The sequence below is a fragment of the Lynx rufus genome, unplaced genomic scaffold (genome assembly GCF_022079265.1).
Source record: "Lynx rufus isolate CCGP_SWC_20201006 ecotype Redwood Valley unplaced genomic scaffold, mLynRuf1.p SCAF_2, whole genome shotgun sequence".
NCBI classification, from domain to species: domain Eukaryota; kingdom Metazoa; phylum Chordata; class Mammalia; order Carnivora; family Felidae; genus Lynx; species Lynx rufus.
In genome coordinates this window covers 149,316,845-149,344,679 of record NW_025814834.1, presented here as the reverse complement: position 1 = coordinate 149,344,679, position 27,835 = coordinate 149,316,845, and the positions used below count along the sequence as shown (strand labels likewise).

The 27,835-nt window shown below is 35.6% G+C and overlaps 2 protein-coding genes across 7 annotated transcripts in view; one reads left to right on the top strand and one right to left on the bottom strand.

Annotated features, from left to right (window-relative positions):
- The window catches only part of ODF2L (outer dense fiber of sperm tails 2 like), a 329,427-nt gene extending 326,452 nt beyond the window's left edge, over positions 1–2,975 (bottom strand). For all 5 annotated transcript variants that reach the window (XM_047085440.1, XM_047085443.1, XM_047085441.1 and 2 more), the window contains exon 1: positions 2,277–2,975. The gene's annotated coding sequence lies outside the window, so the exon portion shown is untranslated. The remainder of the gene's footprint in view (positions 1–2,276) is intronic.
- Positions 2,976–3,136: 161 nt separating this feature from the next.
- SH3GLB1 (SH3 domain containing GRB2 like, endophilin B1) overlaps positions 3,137–27,835 on the top strand; it is a 34,731-nt gene continuing 10,032 nt past the window's right edge. The window contains exons 1-5 of one of the 2 annotated variants that reach the window (XM_047085446.1): positions 3,137–3,393; positions 13,764–13,905; positions 16,559–16,687; positions 18,823–18,956; positions 20,305–20,397. In XM_047085446.1, coding sequence (XP_046941402.1) covers positions 3,322–3,393; positions 13,764–13,905; positions 16,559–16,687; positions 18,823–18,956; positions 20,305–20,397 — 570 coding nt within the window. In that variant the 5' untranslated portion in view covers positions 3,137–3,321. The remainder of the gene's footprint in view (positions 3,394–13,763; positions 13,906–16,558; positions 16,688–18,822; positions 18,957–20,304; positions 20,398–27,835) is intronic. The other variant, XM_047085447.1, reaches the window with a different exon arrangement.

Sequence of the window (27,835 nt, the reverse complement as noted above, 5' to 3'; positions counted from 1 at the left end):
ATTTTTGTGAAGGTTTATTTAGTTAAAACCAGATAGATAATGTAATTTACAGATACACTTAATCAGCCACACTGTATTATGTTATCATAAGCTGATGCAAATAATCAAAGGAAATTACTAATTTCAACTCTTCCAAGTTGAGAAGTTCCCATTATTCTCTTAAGATCCTCATTTACTATCTGTGACATGTGTCTATCTGGTAAATGTAAAGTGAGAACACCAGTGTCAATCTATATTTTCTTAAAAACTTAGTGAAACAAATTTTTTTCTATTTGTTAGATAAAATACAAACCAACCTTCCAATATTTTTTCAGCACCCCAGTGGATCATATTGCACACCCCAATGAGGTACATATAAACCACCACTTTAGATGTCACTGGTCTAGGTATGAGGTAATGAACATCTTGTCAGCCACTAACAAAAAAAAAAATTAAAATGCATATCATACTACCTACAATACCATTTTAATAAAGGTTTTATTTATTTTTTAAGCCAAAAATTTGGGGGAAGATTTCAGGTATTCAACACTTTGTATGATCTTAAAAACATCACTTTCATAATACTTTGTATTGGAATAAGAAGTTACTATAAGGAACAGATTAAAGAAAGCATTAAAAGGTAATCTAGAACCCTTACAGAAAGACCTACCATCCAAATTAGAATTCAAGTTACTAAGTACAGGCTGGAAGTGAACGTTTAAGAGCATTTTGGATTCCTCCTAGGCATTTCATCACATTGTACTTATTCAATTTCTGTCTTAGGAATTATTTATAAACTCCCATGAGAGCAAGGGCTATCTGTCTTGTTGCCTGCTATATTCCTAGCCACAAGAATAATGCCATGCGGCACAGAGTAGATATCCAAAAAATATTTACTGAATGAATGCATAAAAGAATGAAGTGGTATAAATATGGATTAAGAAACTAATCAAAGAAAAGAGAACAGGGGCACATGGGTGTCTCCGTCGCTTAAGCTTCCAACTTCAGCTCGGGTCATGATCTCACCAGTTCATTGGTTTGGCCCCGTAGTGGGTTCTGCACTGACAGCTCAGAGCCTGAAGCCTGCTTCAAATTCTATGTCTTTCTGTCCCTCCCCTGCTTGTGCTCACTGTCTCTCTCTCTCTCTCTCAAAGAGAAATAAACATTAAAAAAGAGAGAAAACAAAAAAAAGTGCTGAACATTGAGTTTAAGGAATACCTGCATTAAAGCCATCAGAAGTGCCAGCAGAGTCGAATGGGAAAGTCTAGGAGGTACTGGGAAAGCCAACAATAAGGGCCTGGAAAGGGGTGTATTGCTGGGAAGGCACTGAATACAGTCACTGTGGAAGTCTGAGAAAAGGCCAATGAGTTTATCATGAACAGAACAGGCAACCTCAAGAATGCTGTTTAGGTATAGTTACAGAAATAGAAGTCAACTGCATTGAATCAGGCAGGAAACGGATAGTAAGTTAATACAGGCAACACACGAGTCTTATGAATTTGTGAAACGAGAGAAACAGTATTAAAACTCTAAAGGGCTCAACAAAAAGAAGTGACTTATTTTTCAAGTTAGGAAGATCTACATGTTTGAGGACAGGATTCAGAGTTTTTTCCTATAATGGTGGACACAGTTTTGTGATTCTAAACTAGAATGGACATAAATGATGGCAAACATTTATTGTGAAGACAGACATCTGGAAAGAGAGAAAGTGCATTTCCACATAAAAACCGAAAATAGACAATAAATGAAAAACAGGATTCCTGATTACATATTTCCTTTTCCATATTTCTGGGAAAATAGGTTGAGATGAAATATACATGCAGCAATTTTGGTCTTGGAGACCCATTCTATTGGAGTTACCTTAGAAAGAAGTGGTTGTTTCTGTCACCACCACAGAGAATAAAAGAATACAAATATTTATATGAATCTGCTGTTCTTTATGTCTTCAGGAACTAATCTTTCAGCCGTTAACAATAGCTACTGCTTCTCTGCTGCTTCAGTAAAACATGAGCTCATTTCATTGCCTGCTGGGCCTGTATTTTCCCAGCCCTAATGTAACAAAAGGAAACAGTGACAAAAAAAAAATAACATGGAGTGTTTTATTCTTGAAATACTGTCTCTCCCTCTGTGCTATCTCCTGTTTTAACTTAGTTCAAGCATAGGTCGTATCGTGAGAGCTGCTTTGGAAGTTACTTGGCATTATGGGCTTTTGAACAGATTTCACTTCATATTTTCATTTGTTATTAAAATTCCCCACACTGAATGTTAAGGGTTAAGAGTTATTCCATCTCACTCACCATTTTATACTTCCTTGTGTCTCCCACCTGGCACTTTGTATCCCCCATCACCGTACTTTGCACACAGTAGGCGGCTTGTGTTGCTCGAATAATCCAGCGTGGGCTTGCTGCCTTAAGGCACTCAAATCCCCCCGCAGCAGCAAATAGTTAACGGAGCTTCTGGTGGGGGTGAAGGGCCCGAAGATTGTCAAGTAACCCAACTGAGAGCTCCTTGAGACCAGGGACAGTTTTGTTCAGTACGGTATGTCAGTCCCTGATTCAGTCCTGGTACACAGAAGATTCTCAATAATCCTTAATGAACAACACACTCAGTGGGAACTATAAACTCAGCCCTGCTCAGCAAACGTAAATCGAGTGCCACCAGGCGTCAGGGATCAGCGGGGCGTGGCTGCTACAAGATGCTAAGGAGTTATCTGTTGGTTGTAATTTCACAATATCGTCATCTGTGCTACAATTTTCATATTTTCCCTTGAAACAAAACGGGGGATTTGGGTTGTCTCTGCTCTCAGTTTTCAGCGGCTAACCTGCAAACCAGGGCCCCCACGCCTCACTACTCACTTCTGGGAGCTAACATGCCCCTCCCTCCGGTGGAGCTGGCCGAGCTTCCGGCGCGCCCCGCGACTGCGCCGTGGCGATCCAGAAGGGGTCGCTGTTCCCGCGACAACCTCTGAAAAGGCTCCACCCCGCGGCCGGCGGGGCTTCCTCCGTCCGGGACCCCGCCCCATACAGCTCATTACCAGTCCATCAGTCTCCTTCAAGCTTTCGGCCGCCAGCGCCGACGCTAGCGCCAGACTCGGCGGAGCAGGCCCGACGTCTCGGCCGCCCCCGCCGCCACCCGGGCGCGCGGCCCGCCCCGCTCGTTCTCTCCCCTCGCCCCACCCTCTCGCTTCCCCCTCGCGGAAACGACAGCTGCTGCGGCGGGGCTGGCGCCGCCTCCCTCCACCTACCACGTCTGCCCCCGCCACTCTCGCCCGGTGCCCCAGCCCGGCCTCAGCGCCTCCCCGCTAAGTCAGCCGGCAGCTCCGCCCGGCTGCCGCCGCCCAGGATGAACATCATGGACTTCAACGTGAAGAAGCTGGCGGCGGACGCGGGCACCTTCCTCAGTCGTGCTGTGCAGGTACCGCGGTGGGGGGGAAAGGGTGGCGCCCGAGAGGGCCGAGGAGGGGCCGGGCCAGGCGGCGGCGCTCCCCGCACCCGACCACACAGACCGGCTGGCAGGCCTGCGGCCGGAGGCCTGGATGATGGGCGCGGCCTGGTGCCCCCTCCGGGCACGGCGGCGGTTTTCTGCCCCCTTCCAGTTCAACTGCCGCTTCCCCGGAAGCGAGGCGGGGTGGGGAGAGGGTGCGGAGCTTCCTCCGCCCCGGGAGGACACCTTGAATTCGGCTCCGGACCGAGAGACAGCACCGCCCGCCTTTCTGGCCCCACATCGCCAGGGCTGGTGTGGCCGCCCTCCCGGGGAGGGCAAAGGCCCTGCTAGCCCGGCGCGGTAACGAGAGAGACGGGCCTTTCTTGCACCACCCCCACCCTTTCCTTTCGTCTCTCTCCCTCTCCTCGCCGAGTCCAAGAAGGAAGTTTCCTTTTCCTGCCCCTGAACCGAAAGAGCTGCCAGCGCAGTTCCTTCCAGCCCTCTCTCTCCCTGAAAGGAAGGTCCCTGGGCTTAGGGCGGTCCGCGGGCGAAATGGAGATCGTCGGTTGGCGTCCATACTCTGCCAAGGCCTTGGGAAGCCTGGAGTTTGGGGGTTCCCACCTCGTTCTCAAAATGAGGAGCATCGGCAGCAGGACAAGGAGACGCTGGAGGGGAAGATTCGCGTTATGCGTGTTGTCAGAGTTGTTATATTTCAAATACACTGTAAGGGGGAAATTTAGCCGTCTTGCGGCATTCCGCAGTCAAGGAAGTGTCAGCACTCGGGAACTTGGACAGTTTTCCCCAGCTATCACCCACATTATGTCAACTCGGTTAAATCTATGAACAGATGTAAATTTCACCACAACATGAGTTATAAACAGTCTGGTGCTTAAATTAATGACATAGTCATAGTAGCAACAACATTCCCTTTTGTAAAGAGAAAACAAAAATAATTTTCTAATACACATACCAAACTGATACTGAAATGTAAGTCAGTTGCACTGCCTTATTACTTTTCTCCTTTACCCCAGTTTCATTGGTGGAGTTGATCTTACATTGCATTATTCTTGGCAAGAGAATGGTAGAAGTCAAGCTAGGTAATAGCTGCCTATATTGTGAAAAAAAACTGTCAAACATATGCAAGGCATTTGACAGATTATCTACTGTCCTTTCTGTAACTTTGCCAGATAGATGCTGTTAACCCCTTTTATATATGAGGAAACAGCCTCGTAGAGGTTAAGTTACTTGTTTAACGTGCATGGCTAGTAAATAGCCAAGTGCTGCCTGATCTACTACTCATTGAAAGCTGCTTCTCTCTTCCAGAGTAGGCATTGCAGATATAGAATATAGAATGTTGCAGACTGGAGAGACTTTAAAGATCATCTAATACAATCTGAGCATTTCAATAACACTTAAGCAGATAATACTTAAGGCAGTGGGAAATTCCTTCTAGGTGTTGATTTCTAAGTTCCAAAATCTGCATGGTGAGTAATAAGCTAGCTGCCTTAACCCTTATCTCCTCCTCCTTCATTAAAATATAAGCTATAGATGGTTCATTTGGCCTGGATGGCTCGGTTAAGCGTCTGACTTCAGCTCAGGTCATGATCTCAGGTTTGGTGAGTTCGAGCCCCTCATAGGGCTCTGCCGTCAGCGCCAAGCCTGCTTCAGATCCTCTGTCCCCCCTCTCTCTCTGCCCCTTCCCTGCTTGCTCTCTCTCAAAAATAAATAAACATTTTAAAAATAAAACATATGCTATATTGTAAAGACATTGGTTAAAATGATTTATTGATTTAAATTAGCCTACTTCCGATAGTTAAAAGACAAGTGCAAGGAGAGTAAGTGGTTGAGAGTCTGAAATGATTTGATTTGTGAGACTTAATGTTGACTGAAAAGAGGCCTTCAATATTTTTTATTGCTGATTCCCAAAGATTTTGTTTGCCGAGCAGAGATTTGATGTTGTATTGCCACCCTTTTAAAGAGAGATGTATTTTCAGGTATAGAATCCACAGTGCTTAAATAAGACACATGTACTAGAATTTGATTGATTGATTGGTTGATTTTTAGAATTTGATTTAAATTGTTAGTAGACTTGATTTAAAAAATAAATTTAGCGGGCGCCTGGGTGGCTCAGTCGGTTAAGCGTCCGACTTCAACTCAGGTCACAATCTCGCGGTCTGTGAGTTCGAGCCCCGCGTCAGGCTCTGGGCTGATGGCTCAGAGCCTGGAGCCTGCTTCCGATTCTGTGTCTCCCTCTCTCTCTGCCCCTCCCCCGTTCATGCTCTGTCTCTGTCTCTAAACGTTAAAAAAATTTTTTTTTAAATAATAAAAAAATAAATCTAGCAAAGCTCTCAAAAGATGTACTTTTCAGATGGATTTTAATTGCTCATTGCTTCAAATCCTTTAGTTTTTAAATTCTGTCCTAATCTTAGCTATCAAATTATTCTCAGTACTAAATACTTAAGTGCCTACTGCCGTGTCTGTCTTACACTACTATTTTGGACTCTGGTGATACACTGGTGAATAAAATCAGCAAAATACCTGTTCTCGTAGAGCTTATAATCTAGCAAAAGACAAATTAGTAAATACATCAGGTGGTGATAAAGAAAAAGGCCAGAAGTGATATGTTAATGGCGGGGATGGTGGTTTTTGCCAGGTTGTATAGATATATGATTCAGGACAAGTCTTTCCAACAGGATCAAATTCCAAGAGACCTCAAGGAAGTGACCATTCCAATTTTGTGGAGGAAAGGCATTTTAGGCAGAGGGAAAAAGTATGAAGACCCTGAGGTTCTGGGTTACCAGGGTTATCAGTTAGGGAGCTGTGGCCATAGGATAGGCAAAAGGTGATATTGACTTAGGTGACAGTAATAGCAGGGAAGATTCAGAACCTATTCAGTATTGCTTCTCAAATTGGCTTGAGGCTAGGAGGGAAAGATGTGTTATGGATGACTATGAGGTTTTGGCTTGAGATATACTGAGAAGGGAAAAATTTCAGGAGGAACAGACTCCTTAAATATTATCTTTTTCTATTAAGTCTGTATTTCTTAGAAATAGATTCTGAAATATTTATGTAGAAGCTATATTATATCTGAGGATTGCTTTAAAATATTCTAGAAGAGAAAAAGGGAGTAGTTGAAACAATGGCAGAATGTTCACAGTTATGAAGCTGAGTTTCAATATACTATTATACTTTTGAATGTTTGACCTTTTACACAGTACTATTTTTTTAATTATGTAAGAAGAAAAAGATGATTCCAAAATGCAACATGTGAAATTTGGAATGCTGTGTAGTAATTTTCAACAAAAACACTCCTTTGTCATTTTGCTATTTAGTTAATAACTGAATTCCCAGTCTAAATTGAGTTGACATCAGTATAGTGCCAAGTGCCAAGTTTCATGCTAAGAATAGGGTAAGAGCTATGCCAGTTACTCATTATAAGTAATAAAAACAGTAGGAATGGAATTCAGCTTTCACATTTCTAAATAATAATTTCTATTCAAATCGAATTATACCTTAAGGAATAGGTCATGCTCTTGGTGGCCAACTGCCATATCTTTTTTTCATTGTACTTAAAAGTTTTCAGATTAAAAAGTAAACATTCCCTGTTTTAAAAAAGAGAGACTATTAAACATACAAATTGGTTCCATCACTCTACTCTCTTATAAAATATATGGGAGCACAGGGGTGGCTCAGTCGGTTAAGGGTCCAACTGTTTGTTTCGGCTCAGGTCGTGATCACAACAGTTTGAGTTCAAGCACTGCGTTGGGCTATATTTATATGCCTTGCCACTTTGAAAGAATATTAAGGTAAAATGTATAAACCAGTAGGAATATTTATTCCATTTGGGTGCTTTTGTTGTTCTTAACTCCCTCAAAATAATAGAATACAAAAGCATCAGGTAATTTATCCTCCATAAATTGTTCCTTTATTAGGGTCTTAAAAGCCATTTAGTCTTAGTATCTGTCTTTTCAGTCCAGACTCCTTAGTTGAGTATTACATACTCCTTTCTGGCCTTGTCTTTTTTTTCCACTCATGTATACACACTGTATTCCTATCAAATTATTTTTTAATTTCCAAAATATCTTGTACTTTTCTAACTGTAGACTTTTGTTCATACATTTAAATTCCTCTTCAGTGCCCTCCACCCTCTCTCTGTGTAGTCTTTTCCTTCCCTCTCATGAAACTTCAGTCCATCTCAGACCCCAAGAGCTTGATGTGAAATCTTGTGTCATTTTTCAATTCTGTATGATCATTTGGCTTTTTTTTTCTTCTAATGAAGGTCCTTGGAGCTGTAAAATTCTATTACTCTATGGCTTTCACATCTTTATAAGTTTGTATGTCCTAAGGAATCAACTCTGTTTCTTATTCCCATCTCACAATATCCAACATCGTTCTTTTATTTATATAATTTTAGGGGGTACCTGGGTGGTTCAGTTGGTTGAGCATCTGACTTTTGATTTCAGCTCAGCTCGTGATCCCAGGGTCGTGAACCTCCACTCAGCACGGAGCCCACTTAAGATTCTCACTCCCTCTGCCCCTCTCTCCTGCTCGTGCTCGCTCTCTGTCTCTCTCTCTCTCTCTCAAAAAGAAAGAAAGAAAAAAGTTTCTGTCATTTTAGTCAGGCAGGATATCCATATTCAAAGTTTACTCTTTGAATCATTTAGTATGTTAAATAATTTGTTATTTTTATTAGCGTTTTTCTAACATTAAATCTGCTGAAGTTGAAGTTGACTAATGCCAGTCTAAAATTTTAAACTGTTTAATTTAACCTGTATTTATCGAGTACCTTCTAGGTGCTTGGCATTGAAGTACAAAAGTAAAGGAGACCTGGTCTCTGCCCTCATAGACTTCATAGGCTAACCCCAATTTATCATAATTAAGTATTTCATTCTTTGTAGTAAATATCCATTTTGTGAAGTACTATTCTGTTACTTCACTTGATAAATGTTCCAAGTGGACACATTTTTACTTCAGAATTGATATTGAAGCAAAATTTTGCTCACCATCTTTAAAATAAGACCATATTGTTTCTAAAAAAATATTTTCAACTTAAATTACTTAGGAGTTTAATTTTCTAATATTTCCTTTGAACTGCCTACTGAAGTTACTGTATAAACTTCATGAATGCCAGCTATTTTCTGAGGGGGAAAAAAAAGTCTTTAAAATTTAGTTGCAAGCTTGGCTTTCATCTCCAGTTTAATTTAGCAAACAATGGTGTGTCTGAGCCTAGAGGTAAAGATGAATATGCTGCTGTCCTCAACTAACTTCTGTGAGATCCTATCTGGATGGAATTCTAACATGACCACTCACCCAAGCCCTTTTGAAATCCTGTTTCTTCTATAGAATATAAACTGCAACAACTTCACCATCTCTCTCAAATTCTACTAAATAAAACGTCACATTCAAAGTCCATACATTTTCTGATTGTGTAAAAACTTTACATATTTAGTGTTACCCAAAACTTTTCACATCCTTTGGTGCTGTTGGTGTTAATTAACTGATAGAAGATGGTTGGTTAACCTGATGTTAATATAATCACCTATGAGCTTAGAACAGTAGTTCTCAGTCTTAGTTGCACTTAGAATTACCTCAGAAATCTTTACAGGCTGCATCTCAGTCTAGTTAAAGAAGAATCCTTGTGGTTGGATTTGGCATCATTGTTTTTGAAAGATTGCCCAGGTAATTCCAAAGAGCAGCCAAAATTGAGAATAAGTTGAGAAGGATCTAATTTTACAATTTACGAATTAATTATATTCAGAATTTGTGCTATACATTTTACCCTAAGAAGTTTAGATAACTTTTAAAATGTTACTTTACCCACTCAAATAATTGATGGTTAGAGTTCATACTAAATAGATGTCTTTCATCATACAGTCTTTTTGCTTGTGCTTTTATCTTTGTAGTAAAGCATGGTATAGAATCCTGTAGGCCAGATGCCTATCCTGTAGTAAAGAAAGGATCACAGTGTCTGGCATAATGTGGCTGACTCAAAGACAGTCCTTTCCTTAAAGAAATGTGTAAAGAAAATATGTAAAGAGAAGGGGATTATTAAGCTTTCGGTTCTCGTGTCATTTTACTATATTCCTAATGAAATCATTATGAAAGAATTGTACGTCAAATTACATTTTAGAGAACATTGGATTTGGACTTACAGGACATATTCTGACTTTCATTGTAGGTTGTTTTCACGAAAGTTTTTATTAAATGGTACTGCTAAAAGTTCATTAAAATGCTTAAAATCAAACTATAGGGTTTTTTTTGTGGGTGTTTTTTGTTGTGTTTTGTTTTGTTTTGAGAGAGAGAATGTGTGTGGGGGAGGGCCAGAGGGAGAAGGAGAGAGAGAACCTTAAGCAGGCTCCATGTTCAGCACTGAGCCTGTTGTTGGACCAGATTTCACCATCATGACCTGAGCTGAAATCAAGAGCCAGACGCTTGGCCTATTGAGCCACCCAGGTCCCCCTCAACTATTGTTCTTAACTAACAACTGGTTATCCTCAGAAGACTACAAACTTAGTAGTGATTTTGGACTTAAATATGTTGAAAACAAAAATTTTTTATTATTTTTTAATGTTTATTTAAACATTTCTGTTTAAATTTTTGAGACAGAGAGACAGAGCATGAATGGGGGAGGGTCAGAGAGAGAGGGAGACACAGAATCTGAAGCAGGCTCCAGGCTCCGAGCTGTCAGCACAGAGCCCGACGCGGGGCTCGAACTCACAGACCGTGAGATCATGACCTGAGCCGAAGTCAGATGCCTAACCGACTGAGCTACCCAGGCACCCCGAAAACAAAAACTTTTTAAAGTAAAATTTTAAATTTTTTGTAATTAGGGAAAGGATTTTTTTTTTTAATATTTATTTATCTTGAAAGAGAGTGAGCTAAAGAGGGACAGAGAGAGAGACAGAATACAAAGCATGTTCTAGGCTCTGAGCTATCATCACAGAGCTCAGCACAAGGCTTGAACCCACAATCTGTGAGATCATGACCTGAGCCAAAGTTGGACGCCTAACCGACCGAGCCACCCAGGCGCCCCAGGAATTTTGTGTTTTCTTTGGGTTTTTTTGGAAAGAAAAGGTCTTCTGTCTGTCTCAGAAGGGTGCCATTATTATAATTTCATGTTTGTGTTTAACCAGCATTCTTAAGATCATAAAATCCTTGATGGCAAAAGAACTGTGTCATATGCTGATTCTTTATCTCACTTACAATAGAAGAAAATATATACCCCATAAATATCTTTATTAACAATTTAAAACGCCTAAATTTAGCTGATGTAGCTCATTTTCTGTAAGCTTTTTTTAAAATATTTTAGAGAAAAATGTATGTATTAAATATACTATATTGTTAACTTAGTATGTCATACTTGCTGATTAATGATAGAAAAAAAATCCTTAAACCCCCACAGTAAAGTCATGGGAGATACTGTGTCTTTTACAATTATAAGTTTGAGTAATAAAATATAAATGTATAATTTCAACCTGAATATATAACATTTGCAGTGTGTTTCTGTACTGGCACCTTTCTTTTTTTTTTTTTTTTTTTTTTTTTTTTGCTCATTCTAGATAGGATTAAAGTTAACCTTAAGTTGATGGTTATTGAATATCATGTAAGAAGCAGAGGTGCACTATAGGATACAGCTGAACGGAGTGCTACGAACAAAGACACAGAGGCAAGGAAAAACAGAATATATTCATATAATGGTAGAAGAAAATACTAATTTTTTAAAATCAGCAACTATTTACTGAAAGTCACAGTATAAAGAGACTGTGATTTAAACAGATGTGAGATTGAATCGCAACACTGACACGTTAGGCAAAATGTTCATCACTACAGTTGTGATTCTTATCTATGTGTTATAAGAGTTTATTTTGGTTTTGGGTTTTAGGTTTTTTTAGTATTTGGTATAAAATGCACAGCTTGGTATATTGCATTTTCTAATTTATCTTAAGCCCTGACACTGTTAAAAATACGGAAGTATTTTCTAGAAGATTCATTAGCACCGCCTTTATACATGTTAGTTTTTTATAGAAGTCCTTAACAGGGGCGCCTGGGTCGCTCAGTTGGTTGGGCATCTGACTTCCCTGTTAAGGACTTCTATAAAAAACTAACGTGTATAAAGGCGGTGCTAATGAATCTTCTAGAAATGCAACTGGAAGATCAGTCATGAAAGGACTTTATACCCTTCCCTTAGATCTTTACATAGCCCATTTCTTATCATTTGCTCTTAGATCAGTTGTTACCTGTTCAGAGAAGCTGTTTCTCTAACCACCCACATCTCCCACCTTTCAAACTCCTGTTCCCCATTCCAGGACCAGGTTGCATATTCCTCTCCCTTTGAAGCCTTCCCTTATTCTCCTGCTTCTCCCTTTCCCTGCAGAATGAATTCTTCCTTCTTCTACACTCAAATTCATTAATTCACTCATTTAATTGTTCAGTCACTCAAAAAATAATAGGACCAACTTTTTCGGTCCTATATCCATTGTCTTTTTGTATCCTTATTATCGAATTGTTTACTTGTTTATTGTCTGTTCTATTAAAATGTAAGCTTCTAAGAGCAGAAACTTTGTTCTGGCTACTTAAACCCATGTGCTTAGAATAGTGCATGGCACATATTAAGGTACTTAAAAATATTTGTTGAAGGAATGAATGCAATAAAGAAATACATATACTTATTAAGGTGCTAAGTTAAGAATTTTTCTCTATTGGTAGATCAGCCTTCATAGATCATGTTAACCTGGATGTATTTCCTCCTTTGTTTGCCTCCTATTGGTTGCTTTATCTGGGAGATAACCTATTTAACCATTAGAGGTAGACCTCGAACATGTAAAATTCTAACCTCTGTAGGAGATCTGTAGCCTAGAATCTTTAGGGATTTGTAGAGAGAATACCAGAGTTCACTCTTAAGAGTGAAATTATAGTAGTTACCCAACTGACCGTGGCATCAGGGTTTTGACCTTTTGCCCAATGCAACTCCTATTCCTATCCTCAGTTATAGTACATTGCAAGGTTGTGGGCTTAGGCAGTAGCTTTGGAACTGCTATTTTCAGTTGCACTCACTGGGTCAGGGCTTGTCTATAAGCCAGTCTCAAAAAGACATAAGGCTTTACAAAAGCTATTGAAGCTTTTATTTCTAGCCCCTGAACAAGGCCTTCAGTGGGGAGTTAACACCAGACTCTAAGAATAACATTCTAGAGGACCTTTCAGCTAAAAATGTTAACCGATAATCAACAGAAAGTATTAGACCAATAAAAAGGATGCTGAAAGAAACAGATAATAAAACTCAGAAAAATGAAGTAGCAGAAGATATTTTAAGAGATGAAAAGGGGGAAAAAAGCATAGTAAACATTACATTGTTACCCAGAAGCGAGTCATGACTAATGAGTATAGAATTAGTGCTAGTGATATGCCTGTGTTAGGATGAGAGAAAGCCACATATTCTAGAAGAAAATTTTGCATGGTAAACAGCCTGAGTCATCACTTCTTCCCCCCCCCCCCAAGTCCGTCACTGCTAGTGTTCAATTGAAAGTCTTCAGAAGTGCCCATAAAATGCACATGGAAATCTTTTTACCTCTTTGTTCTTGAATGGGCATTGCTGCTTTTCCTCAAAAACCACCACATTCAAGATAGTAAAAATTGATATGCTGACTATATTTAACTACATTTTATGATCTTTAAAACCTGCCTCCACAGTATGAATAAGATATGCCCCAAAAGTTAGTCTATAGATCAATTGTTGTAACATATCCTGAAGAAACAAATGGTAGTTTCCCAGAACATCCCATTAAAGCATATTTAACTGGAGGTGATTAAAGTGCCATTAATACAAAGCCACGTTAACATAAGCAGCCCTTTTTAAATTCAAAATAATAATTACCAGACACTGAACAAAGTGATTTACGTACATACTCTTACTTAATTCTCAAAGCACTGTACGATATGTATCATCTCTCTTTTATGATAGTAGATACCTAAGAAAAAATTCAGAAGCTTGCTCACGTCACACAATTAGCAGTGCAGCCAGAATCTGAATTCAGCACAATGGACTCAAAATTCTTACTCCTTACCACTATGCTATCCTACCTTTATATGTAAGAAATACTTATATACCAGGCAGTATGCTAGATTTTCTCTGGAATTCACACCATACATTTTTAGCAGAACTGAGGATATACGTTAATCTTAAGAGAGGGTCCAGATTAAGAGGTATGGATAAATTTCTATAGGGGCAAAAAAGCACTCAGTGCAATGGTTTGCAAACAATTATTTGTATGTTTGGGAATGTCTGGATTTGAGTTTTTAATTACTGATATAGGTTCCTAAAATGTGTTTGAGGTATATTTAATTTTTTTTATAATTAATAACAGTTCACAGAAGAAAAGCTTGGCCAGGCAGAGAAGACAGAATTGGATGCTCACTTAGAGAATCTTCTTAGCAAAGCTGAATGTACCAAAATATGGACAGAAAAAATAATGAAACAAACTGAAGTGTTATTGCAGCCAAATCCAAGTAAGAAACTTTTTACCTTTGTCTACCTTATTGACTAATCTCATTAAAGGGTACTGTTAGTAGGGGTTTTTTTAATATAAACAAACAAACAAAAAAGGTTTTGATAGCTATTAGAAAACAGAAGTTTTTGGTTTGTGGCTTTAGGGTCTATGGGTTTGTGTGTTGTGCTTTTGGTGAAGAAGAGGGTGCTTAACACCTCTTTGTGTACCCTCTGACAACTGGACTAACATCGTGTTTTTCATGCCTTCGTAGAATCCTCTTGAAAACTCAATTTCAGGGAGTGACTTTTAATTTTAAGAGTTAGGAAGGCTGTGAAAAAAAATTAACCTTTTTTTTTTTATATATATACAGGGGAATTGTCCCTAAATAATTAAGGAAAAATTATGTGAAAACTTAGTTACCAATTATTTATGTTTATGTTAAGTTTTATATTTTTACATAAATTATTCCATTTGACTTTCAGACAACTCTAAGGTTTCAGATCACCAATCTCAGTAATCTTTCAGATAAGGTGTACAACAATTGTTTATTAATTGCAAATCACAAGTCAGCATTTTATACAGTGTAGCTTAGCCAGTTAGAAGTGGAAATTGAACTTGAATTTGGTGTATTGACACCCAGTCTTTTCACTGTGAGCTTTATACAACAGTGAAGAACAAAGCAGCAAATGTTTTCATTCCCCTTTGCCCCAGTATTGTGACCATGTTGTGAAATTCCATAAGCTTACTTTTAGGTACTAACTTCCAAGGTTTAAACTTTATTGCTATTCTGTGAACCTGAAGCACTACACAAAATATTAGTAATTTTGTACATTTTACTTGAACTGTGGTGACCTTCTGAAACAGGCCTTTCACACTTTGAAGCCTGTGGTCTTTGAACACCAAGTGGTATTTCTTACTCATTTAAGGCTACTTAAATTATATACCATGGCATCTTAAAAAAGTAGTAGATATTTTGTCTTTTGTTCCTTGCTCTGTCCAGAGCTCCTCACATAAGTAGTCTATTCTATATGTTTTTCTGAATGGCAGACAAACTCATACACAACTGGCAAACGGGAATTTCATCAGCATAAAGTTACAGTGGCTCATATAGTACAATTTTACATTAGTGTTTTAAGTCTGAAGTAGTAAACAAAAATTGGGTTTTTTGTTTGTGCTCTGACTATAAAGTTACATAGATTATGAGTGGTCAGGCACAAACTTCATTTTACTCTAAACCCTGTTAATTTGGGGGTACAATTTTCCAGAACCTAGAGTTTTTCAGAAATATTTATTGCATTATAGCAGAATTGCCCACAGATTTTTTTAAGATTTTATTATGGTCCATTGATGCCCTAATGAAATGAACATTTAGTTTAAACATACCAAATGTTTTATTAACTGAATGAAATCAACATAGGATTCAACTTTGAACTTTTGACCAAATAGATAGAAATGCAACAAAGCTAAGAATCCCTCTCACAGTCAGAAAATGAAATTCTGAAATGTAGTTAACATCTTTTAAATGGTTATGTTTTGGACTGACTCATTAGGGTTTTAACCAATTTAAAGGTTTTAAAAGTCCTGCTTAAAAACTTCTGACGCTGCTCCAGAGTCTACCACAAAAGCAAGTATTATTCCAGCAGCCTATTTTATGTATTATAATTAATGCTTATGCTGGCTCCTGAAGTGTTTGTTTTATTGGTTTAGTTCATTTTTTAAATTTTCAGTGCACTGTGTGAAGCTTCCACTTGTGGAGGAATTATCTGAGTTGCGTAGAAGGGACCTATTTATTTTAGCTTCTCTTTGGATTGTAAGTTTGATTCATAGTTCATCATTATTTCTAGAAACTGACTTTTTCTCATTTGTCTCTAAAATACCTCACTATTGGGTGACAGTATAGGTGTGAATGTCTTGTACATTACACTAACCAAGTGTTTATATTCAGATTTTACTGATTTTTTTTCCTTTCCATGTACACTAGCCTTCTATTATTGCTTTTAACCTATTTTGTATTTTAACCTTAATGTTAATGTGAATACATGCTGTGAGATATATCTTGTACTTTAAGCAAAATTAAATAAAATTAAGCCAAGATACCATATTGCTAATCTCTGTCTGTGGCTGTTCCATGCCTAGATTGTTCTATTCCTTAAATTCCCATGCCTATATTTAGATTCTAGGAAAGAGAGAAAGCATGCGAGCAAGCAAAAGCATGTAAAGGGTATTAGAAGTATGTGACTCTTTAGTTCTTATAGGTGCCTTATCTCTATATTTTCATAGCTGGAAATCCCTGGTTTTGAAATTGAAATGAACATGTATTCAAAGTTAAAAATTAGACTGTGTATGAGTGGGACAAAGGCAACTTCATTAGGTATTAAGTGAATAACCAACTCTTTTAAAATCTCATAGAATACTCATCGTATAATAGTTTTACTTTAAGTATTTTTGTGCCAAAATATTTTACCATATTTTTAAAGTATAAGTTTCTTTGAGCTATATAATACTGCAACATAAAAATTAAAAATTCTGTTAAGATATGTACTTAGAAGCATGCTAACTTCATGTTTATTTTACAGAGTGATAAATGGGTCAGAGGGGAAAAAAACAACAATAAGTCTTTTAAGTAGTTTTGCTTTTTTGAAATCATTGATAGTTTTAAACCTTTCTCCTAGATGCCAGGATAGAAGAATTTGTTTATGAGAAACTGGATAGAAAAGCTCCAAGTCGTATAAACAACCCAGAACTTTTGGGACAATATATGATTGATGCAGGGACTGAGTTTGGCCCAGGAACAGCTTATGGTAAGCAAAAGGCAAAAAGATCTGCTAAGTTAATAACTTTCCTTTTAGATTTTTTTACTACTTAGAGACATCATTAACATTTGCCAAATATTAGTAGACTCAATTTTAACTTCAAATTTTTTATGTTTAAATTTCAGATAAAGTGAGAAATACAGGTGACCAGTAAATATGTGCAATTCAGTGTAATGTTTTTAGTATATATTATTCTGAGAATTCACATTAATCTTTTTAGATCTAAAAAGTTGAATGAATTAATTCCTTACTGGTACTGCCATTGAACCTTGCAACCTCTGTTACAGTACTTCTTTTGATATATTGTAATTTTGTTTACATATGTCTTCTCTAGATGATTTCTTTAAAGCTTTCTTGAGAGCTTATTGATTTCTATAATAAAATGCCTGGCACATAGTGTTTGAACACATCACTAGTGCTTTCATTACACAATGATGTTGGTACCACAAAAATGTTAACAATGGTTATCTCTGGATAACTATTTGGATTACATGTTTGGATTACATTTCATTCTATTTTCTTCATGTAATTCAAATTTTCTATCATCATGCTTTATAGTTATGTCAGCTTTGCTGGTTGCTGTACTGACTTTTTAAATGTATAACTCTGAAGCTCATTATCCCTCAAATCTAATTTTCTCAGAATATAAGACTATTTCAGATTTCTATAGCATCTTTTCCTATTGTTCATGGCTAAAAATTCTCTTTATTAAGACTTCTGCAAGAAATTGGTCTTTATGTGGGTATGAAATGGTAGGTAAATGATTTTCCTCATATAGTACTGATTTATAGAATAGTTACTAAATTCTGGAGCAAAATGAACTTAAAGTTTTAATAGTTACCTTTATGTCAGAAGGAAATATCCTAAATACTGTATAATGAATGGCATTAATCCATTGACTGTTAGATATGCAACTGAAACTTTTACATTGTGGTTTTCAAAATGTACTTCTTTCAGAAGTCTGAAAATGCTTAAAATTTTTATAGTTCTATTTCTAAATTTTAACTATTTTACAAAAATTTTACACATTAAACAGATTTTTTTGTGCCTGCTTGTGTCAGATGCAATTAGATGCTGGGGATCATAAAGGGCATCCAACCCTTACCTTCATCAAGCTGAAGGCCTAGTGGGACATGAACATTCAAAAGGAACATTTTTTCCTTTTTTAATCCACTTAGTTTGTTTTTACCCATAGTAATTCTATTAATCACTCTACCCTGATCATTGGAATTGGACTTTGTGAATCTATTTATTAGTAATTGATAGTAGCTAACAATTGAGTATTTCAGGCATTGGGCTTAACACTGCACAACATATTATTTCTGTAAATCTTCAGTTATATCCTACTTACAATATAAATTATCTCCATTTTGAAGACAAAGAAACTGAGTCTTAGATTACATAATTCATCCATAATCCTACATCTAATAATTCAAGTGGAGATATGTATCCAGACATGGCTCTCTTAACTACTGTGTTATATTATCCTCCTTGCCAATCAGATCTGATCTCATGCTAACATGGAGGAATCAAGATCCATAGAATTAAAATTTATTAGAGGTAGACCTGAGAGTAGAACCTTGGTCTTGTGGTTCCCTTTCATTTGCTCGATTTTCCACTGTACTTGTCCTATGTAAACATTAAGGTATATGTGTTACAAAACATGGCTTTTTCTTTAACCTAAGATGCAAATTTATACTATTATTTAGAGATACTTGAGGCCCATGCATTAATATAGAAACAGAAGACAAATTTTGACTTATTAAAATATTTTAAGCATTAATGCTTTTCTAAACATACCTCCACTGTTTGAGCTATGACCATAAATACTTTTTAGTATATTTATTCTCTTGTGTTCCATTGGTTGAATTGGTACAATTAACTATGGTATGGTAAGGACTTCACCTTTGTCATTTTTATTTAGATATTTATAGTCTTAAATTTACCTTTTAAAATAAAACTAACTACAGTTAATTCTATTTTATTTTTTACTTAAGTAAAGAAGTGACAACTAACTTTAAAGCAGATCAAATTGCTGATTTTATTTTCTGACATTACCAGAAAATGGTAAAAAAAGAAAAAAAAAAACACAAAAAACCAAACAACACTTTTTTCCTTTGCAGGTAATGCCCTTATTAAATGTGGAGAAACACAAAAACGAATTGGAACAGCAGACAGAGAGCTGATTCAAACATCAGCCTTAAATTTTCTCACTCCTTTAAGAAACTTTATAGAAGGAGATTACAAAACAATTGCTGTGAGTTGGAAAATGTTCCCTTTTTTTAGTACAATATTAAGATATATAATTCCAGTTTTTAATGAATAATTTACCCTCTTATTGATCATGTAGATGTAGCAGATTAGAAAATTTAAATAATCTAGCTAGGTGCATATCCAGCAGAACACAAACCTAACCAAAATAAAGGACTCTTAAAGATATGTACTCTATTTTTGTGTCTCTGTACTGTTATTGAGATTACTTTACATCAATTCTTGTCCATTACCAGCATTAAAATTTGTAGAGAAGTTCCTGGAATTATTATAAAAATATGGTACAAAATATCACGATAGTATAGACATGTAACTATTCATTTAAACTGGAAGCAAAAAACCTAATTATTGGAAGCTATATTTCTGGTTGTTCGACTTCCTGTTTTTTGCATCCCTAGAAGCCTCTTATCTTCTCTTCACACAGCTATGTTTTATTGCCAAAGAAATAAATATCACCTTCCCAAGCCTAGTATTATTTTTTGTTTGTTTGTTTCAGTGATGGAGAATGGAGATCTAGGTGGATTTTTTTCCTAAGATTTTTGCAAGATTATTCTTTATTGTAAATACTACTTTAAACTTTAATTTGCAGATTTCTTATTACAATTTATTTCAGAAACTCAGTATGTTTACAATGAATTTGGGTAAAAAGTATTTCACCTGAGACAAAAGAAAAGCTACCAAGTTGAAAGATGATTTAAAAGATTAAATTGTCAGTAGGATGAAATTTGATATATGAAATCTGGAATTCCACTTTGGAGTAGTAGAACTGCATTCACTGCTATGGCACATTAAGTGAACCTGCATAGTTCTTAAAGCAGATCACTTAAGGTATCAAGAAACTTTGCCCTAGGCCCATATCTCCTTTATCATAGGTATTTCCTAGATAGTCTGTTCGAAACATTCTCATCCTGGACAGTACTGACATTTTGAGTCAAGTAATTCTTTGTTGTGGGAGCCATACTGCATTGTAGGATATTTAGCAGCATCCTGGCTTCTACTCAGTAACACACCCACACCCCCAATTGTGACAACCAAGAAGATAGAGCAAAACATTTCCTGGAGAGCAAAACCACAAAATATTAAAATTAATATTCGTTTGTTTCTGCCATCACCTGCCATCTTTCCCAGATTTTTCAAGCATCTAGAATGTCTCCATTATTTTAAAATTGAAAACCATGAGAAAAAGGAATCAAGTGTCACTTCATAGTCAATTTTGTAATTCTAGATCTTTAGCAGATGATTCATATATTTAATGGAGAATAATACTTTAAATGTGTATGCTTTTTACTGGACGTTAGCATCATTAGCCTTTTTTTTCTTTTCTATATTTATAGAAAGAAAGGAAACTATTACAAAATAAGAGACTGGATTTGGATGCTGCGAAAACCAGACTAAAAAAGGCAAAAGCTGCAGAAACTAGAGCCTCAGTAAGTAGTATTTTTTAATAGAAAAACATTCTAGGTTGATAACTTTAAAATTTGTAAAATATTTTACTCCTGTACCATGCAAGCTATAGTTAATTATGAAGACTAGACTATGACTTTTAGTGTTTTTAAACAAACTTACCAGAGCTTAATGCATCCAAATCAATGCAGAATAGTTATATCAACAGGTAGTATTATTTCAGTAATATACCTGTTGCTAAAAAATAAAAATTGTGAGAGCTCCTAAAGCTGTATCATGTTCTTTAAATATCATCAGTAATGTTAGAAAATATTCTTTTGGAGATAGGGTTATTATCTTTGAAATAGAAAAACAAATAGTAATTAAGATTAGAAAGAATCAAATTTGAGATTGCTTGTGTGTGACGTAAAAATTAAACTGGACTCCTTTTCACATGTGAGTCAAACTGGCTAAAGGAGTTGTCACCAAGAATTCCAAAACCATTCAAACAGTGGCAGCATGGACTCCCAGGTGACTATTTTGCAGGGGAGGAAACTCATTTGGATACATAAGTTCTGGTATATTTTTCATAAAATCAACCTCAGTTTAGTCTTTTTAAATAGAGTGGGTTTATATTAAATGTAGTAATTTAATGATTTATGTATGTATATATTTATAACTTTATTGAAAGGTTTTATTTATAAGCTTATTTAATCTAGTATTTATACTGTTTATATTTCCATTCCAAAGATTGGAGACGTCAATCAGATTTGAGATTTATGCCTTTACGATAGTACGATGTAAACCGGTCTGAATTTATTAGAGAAGGCTAACAAATTCTTAACATATATTAAGGGATATGTTTTGTTAAGAGGCATGACATTCCCCCTGCCTTCTGATCCCAACTCAACTACCACTGTCCTCATCAAGAACCATTGCCTTAAGGAACATAAACCACAGTGCTGGCAGAAGTTGACTGTGGCTCTCTTGTTTTGGGAAAGAAGAGGTTGACATTTGGTTTACAGTGAAATTTAAAACTGGTAAAACTGGTTTTGGGTTGTGATGTCTTATGAAATTACCCCAAAACCTTATATGAGCTGAATAAATTTTTTTCTAGAAAAATTTTTTTCTAGACAGCTCCTCTTTGGAAGATACTGTATTAGTTACTGCTGGAGAGCTATCTTTGACAGAACATTGAATCCAAATTCACTGGCTATTTCACCTCAGAATTTATTATGATGTCATCATCAAGAACACCCTAACTTCCCAAAACAGGCTTTTTGCAGAATAATAACTTTAAAAATGAACATTGTAGGTGGCAAGAGACTCTAAATTAGGATTGGTTTCTAGTTGCTAATAAAAGATTTATGTGGTAAAGTATAAATTGATTTTTTTAAGATACTAATGTCATAATCAGGAAAAAAAATGTTAAGATAAATAAGGATCATTTGGAAATAAGTGTTTGAACCAGAACAAAATCTCTTTATTCAAAATGCCTACATGTGCCCAATAATGATTGTGGAATGAGAAGAATACCGTTGTCAAGTGTCAGTACAAAACTTTATTTTGTAGTGCTTACACAAGCACTATTACGGGATAATGACTGTGTCTACTTTTTTACCTGAAAAAGTTCCAGAAAACTCATAGATTTAACACTGTAAAGGTCCTTTAGTTATTCGAAATTATTTTGCCATTGCTATTAAAGTTTGTAAGAACTAAATATAATAGTAAACAAACTTTGAGAGATGTTTCCTTTTGAGGTATCCAGAAAAGATCTTGGCAATTTTTCTTTACTGAGTATTGTTGAGGGCAGAATTTTTTCCATGAGAAATTACATTTAAAATACCAAAGAGTATACAAATGACTTTATTGAACAATTTTATTTTTATACAACTTTTCTAGAATTTATATATTACGTAAAACAAATTTAACTATAGCCAAATATTTAAAATGTTAGTCCAAACAGAAATTCACATTTCCTGATTTTAGTTGTGTTCTTTTCCCCTAGATAACCAACTCCTTTTTCTTCCAACTTTATAGCAGTAAGTCTGAAATACTTTAGAAAGGAAAAATCCTATTAGTTTGTTATTACATAAAACCTTGAGGCATGCCTATATTTTGTGATCTCTGGTGGGGTTTGTTTTCTGTATTTCTCTTCTGTTTACTTGAAGAATACAGAAAAATAGAAACCACTAGGAATTTGCGGGGTTTTTTTCCTTCTTTGACCCATTTCCTCGTTCCTAGTTGGCAGCTTGAAGAGGTTATTCTAATCTCAGAATTTCTTTGATTTCACTTTATAAATCTCCATGTATTGTTTTGTGAGTAGTTATTTCTCTGCAAGTAAGGTTTGGGACCTGTGTACCTGAAGACTTTTTTTTTAGCTTGTTTACTGGCTTCTTGTGACCTCTTTTTCAATTCTATATTTATCAAATGCTTATTTTGTATAACATGCTCTGCTGAGGAGTTCAGAGATAAATAATGCAAAATTTCTGTTGCCCTCAGTTCACAATATAGTACACTAGATTGAACTTTTTGATGATGTTAGCCCTATCAGTGAAACATTTATGCCTGTATACAGTATTGCTACTTTACTAACTTGTATTTTATTAGCTAGCATGTTGAAGAATGGTAACGCAACATCAAAAGCTTTTCTCAAAAATATACCAGTTGAGCAGAAAGAAAACCTACTTGAATGTTTTATAATGAACAGAAACACAGTTTTGAAAATATTCTAAAACTTACATCATAAGTAGCAAAGGCAAATAAAATTTCTGCATTTAAATTATAAGGCACTTTATATAAGGCACTAAATAGCTTTATTTAGTTCTATATAAATTTTTTAAAATTATTTTAGACTACTGTTAATGGGAAGAAAAAAATCATCTCAAAGCTAGTATTTTGAGGTTTAGACCTCACTTTTAGGTATACAAATACAGAAAATACATCTTCAAATAACACAGTATTATGAATGTCCCTCTGCCTGCTTAAGCATTTATTTCCACAGATGTCTAAATCTTTAATCTGTAAACTGAGCACCATCATATTACTTTAACCTTAATGTACACATATGAGAATTTAAAGCTTATTAAAAATATAAGGATTGACCTGCCTTTCATATTTCCTTAGGGTATGCCAAGACCTGGCTGAGGCTGACTGAAAAGAAAATGTGGTTAAAGGCATCATATATTCATAAAATAGAAATGATCTTTGAATAGGAAAATTGTGGGTAGGCAGAAGGGCTTTCATAGCTGAAAATTTAGTAAAAATTATAGGTAACTGCAGCAGTTTTTAAAGTGATGTTTCCTTAAATGATTCTAATTTAAAATCAAGCATCAACCATGTTTTTTGTCTTTAAAAATTTGTATCTTTTAGAAAATTTTGAATAGGCACCACTATGTGACATTCCATAGAGCAATATAGTTTATTGTGGGTTTTTTTTAAGTAGAAGACCATTTTTCAGCTCTCTTAATACTTGTTTGTGTGTTCTTTATTGTGAAGAAGTAACTTGTTTCACTGTGTTCATTGGTATAATGTGTTCTTTGTCTCTTACCTATGCACTTAAGCAACTAAACTCAGCTCGCCTTGAAGGAGATAACATTATGGTAAATTTCTCTTACATGCTCAACTTCCTGCATGTAAAATGGCTGAAGGTTTGTTGGCCTACTGTGTTTTCTACATCCTCAGTAAAGTGCCTTCTCTTGCTATTATCTGCATGTAAAAGTCTAAAGTAGTCGAAGCCATGAATTCATTAGTCCAGCAAAAATCACAGGGAATACTAGCTGAAGTAATATTGGAACTTGAAGAAAAGAAATTGTATTCTAATTGCCAAATATTATTATCTATGCCAAATTCAGGTTTTAAAATATGAATTTATATATAAATATATAGTGCCTTTTATACCTAGTAATTAAGACATTAATTTGGCTGGCACTTTGCATTTTTACTTTTAGCAAAGAAAATTAACAAAATTTACTTAGAGAAAAGTGTAAGGTATACAGATTTACTTTGTTTCTTAGTATCTTTGATGTTTACCTTAACTTTCACCCAAACTCAACATTGAATTAATTTCTTCAGTTTCAGGCCAAGACACTCCACCTCCCCCTGATATTTTGGGTATTTTTATAGTAGCAAGGCCCATTCCCTATCCATTGCTAATTTACTTTGGAAAACTTCAGGATATTAATTAATAGCCTTGGGTAAGAATTGGGAATGAGGATTGTTCTATATATGTTGAGTCTGGCTTGAGGAAATTTTTGAGATGTTAGTAATTTTTAATTTTTAACAAAATGGAAATTCATAAAATCTGAATATAGCCCCAGAATTCATAAACATTAGCCAATAAAGATTTATAGATGTGGTGTTTGGCATTATACTGCTAGATAAATTACTTCCATAGAAGTGACATGGAATCTGTAGTACAGTTTATAATAAATTCACAGTCAGCTGTTTTTATTCCATTAGCATTGAGCTGAAGGGGGGAAAATGTCCGTGTAATCGGAAAGTTTATGTAAACAATATTTAAAATGCATTTTTGTTGTTTAAACTACTATGATCACCAAAGCCCTGGCTAAATCAGGACTTTCCTTAGATAGCAAGAGAATGCATTCATTTATTTCCATTGTCCTATTTGTAGGTGAATGAAAGTGTTAGACTATTTCAGTCATTGGTAATTGTCTATAGATCATAGGTTTTCTTTTATTTTAGGTAAAAGTATCCTAAACAGTTAGCAAGACTATGTTCCATTTATTAGGCATTTGTGTTACTACTGATGTCATCTACTTATATGTGTTTAACTCTGGTAATTTTAAACTATTTCTCAAGTATAATGTGCTCCACCAGTGGCTATATCAATGTTCACTGTCTATTTATCCTTGCTTTATTTTAGTTTCCCAAAATTCTAGAATTTTAGACCTAAATGAGAAATTAGAAATTACTTAGTCCAAACCTCTCATTTTACAGATTAGAAAACTACAACTAAGAGGGGCTAAATAGTCCCAATTTTGGAAAACTATTACTCTTATTAATTTATAAAATTAGTATAAGATTCAAAAATTAACAGTATTGATACATATGAAGGCATACTTTCACAGTATATTAAACTATACTGATTCACTATTGTGTTAATGTGACTCCGGAAAAGGAGAGTATGCCCTTTGAATTTAAAATAATTACATTTTTCTATACTAAGTTGTAGAAAATGTTAAATTCCAACTTTCTTTCATGCTGTATATTTTTCTCTAATTTTTAATGCTGGCTAGATTTGGGCAGAGGAAGTGACAAAAGTAAGTAAATTATTAAACTACAGAATTATGAAACAAGAATTTAATTGTCATTCATTCAGTAAATATTTCTTGGACAACAGCCAATAGGATAGGGCCAGTGACAGTCTTTGTTACTATATCTTTGTTACTTATAAAATCTGAAAATTATTAGAGAAAGCTCAGATCTCTTTGGTTAGTAGTAGCTCCACAGAGCAGTAGAAGAATATTACAGAGATGTACTGTGCACACACTCTGATAAATACTAGATACATGCTACATTAAGTAGTAATATTTACAGTGCTTGCCAGGAAACAGTTTAAATACTTGGTTTACTTACATGACAATTATGTAAAATATAGTTTACGCCATGTCTTGTATATTCAGAGATTGAATATATCATATGTCACACAAATGAGTTTCCTAGGTAACCAAAGCTTGTTCCTCCAGCACCAGAGCTAAGTCTTCTGTCACTTTAGTTGAAAACAGTTTTAAAATAGTATTTTACTGCTCCATTAGGTAAATATAGGATAGCATGTATTTAATTTCATTTACAGTTAGGGTCACTATTATAAATGTACATTATTGTACTGTATAACAATTAGATCTGTTGTTTGTTTTTGAAGTATGTTGTCTCCTCCCTCAGTGTTGGACTGTCACTTAGAAGCCCCACATGACTGCTACTGCTACTAGTAGGCCCTCTTTCTGTATTTCCATTTCTCATTTTATCTAGGCTGGGAAATAAAATAATAAGCAAGAATGTAAGGAATAAAATTATGACTTTAGGCAGATTTGTTTCAAATGCTACTTAAGGTCTTCAGAAGCATTTTTGTATTTACTCCTCATGTTCATGCCTACCAAAATTTGACCTCCAGATGAGGACAGTGCTGGAGATTAAGGGCCGGTGGTAACTGTGGCCCCTATTTTTTTTTTTCAAACTTTAACTTTTTATTTTTTGACTTTATAGGAATGCTGACTATACAGTCTGTTCCCTGAATAGGTTATGGGGTTTTGACTCTATGAATTGGAAATTCAGTATGAAATGCTTGACTTCTTCCATCCTCTATTGTGAAATCCATTTGTCAGCTTAGTTATGTTTCTGCCATGGCCTCTGGTTGTTTCTGAACCTCTAGCATGAAAAGAGGGCAGAGTAACATGGAAGAGAATATAAGTTGAACAATGAAACCAGGGTCTCTTCCACTCTGGTTAGCAAACAGATACACCAAAAAATCTCTGATACTGCAGTCTCCATAAGTTTGGGAAATATGTGATATATACAATGGGAAGAAGCCCATGAAACAAATATTTATAGTGTGTGTGTGTGTGTGTGTGTGTGTGTGTGTGTGTGTGTGTAACTTAAGAAAATATATCAAAATGGATTTAGGGAGATTTTTTTCTTCCATACTCACTTCTGTCATTTTTATAATTTAAAAAATATATAATTTTAAAACTTCATATCTTCAAATGTTTTAAGATTTAAGCCTATAGAAAAAAATAACACTGAACAAAATTTCACAGCAAATGCCTCAAAAGCATAACCACCAAATTTCTAGCTTCTAGTTACCCAGTCCTGATATCACAGATCAACAAATTCTTGCCCTTTTTCCAAGTTACATCCTAAAAGAGTTCTTCTTGCTTCCCTAACCCAAGTTATGCTGTCATATACTCTGGCAGGAAAAGGTCTTTCCCCTAGAACTCTTTGTCTTAATTGTAAAATTCGTCAGGGAATGAGGTCTTCTGGAGGACAGAATAAAAACCCTTAAATGTTTAAAGAAAGACAGTTCTTTCTTTAAACCCTTTTTATCTGTCTTTCTAATAGGGATCATTCTCTTCCTAAGTAAATGATGCCAAACCTATTTTAGATACCTCAGCCTTTTATATTAATTATTATGATCATTATATGTGTCAGCATAGAGATGGTTTGGGACATCTGACTGCAGCTACCCCAGGCATATACTGAAACTTGTTCAAAAAATGGGATTCATTTCCTTCCTGTCATTTACCTTTTCTAAATACAAAGTCTGAATTGTTCAAAGAATGACTTCCTAGGCTTTGTAACATGGTGCCTTTCTACATAATGAAATCATTCAGTTTTACTCAAACACGGAAGACTGATCTCTTATCCTTTGTGAAATCATTTTATAACTTTTTTTACTCAGTGTCCTTAACTAAAACACTTCCACTTCATACTCAGACTTTCCAGTCCCTTAATCTATTATCTAGC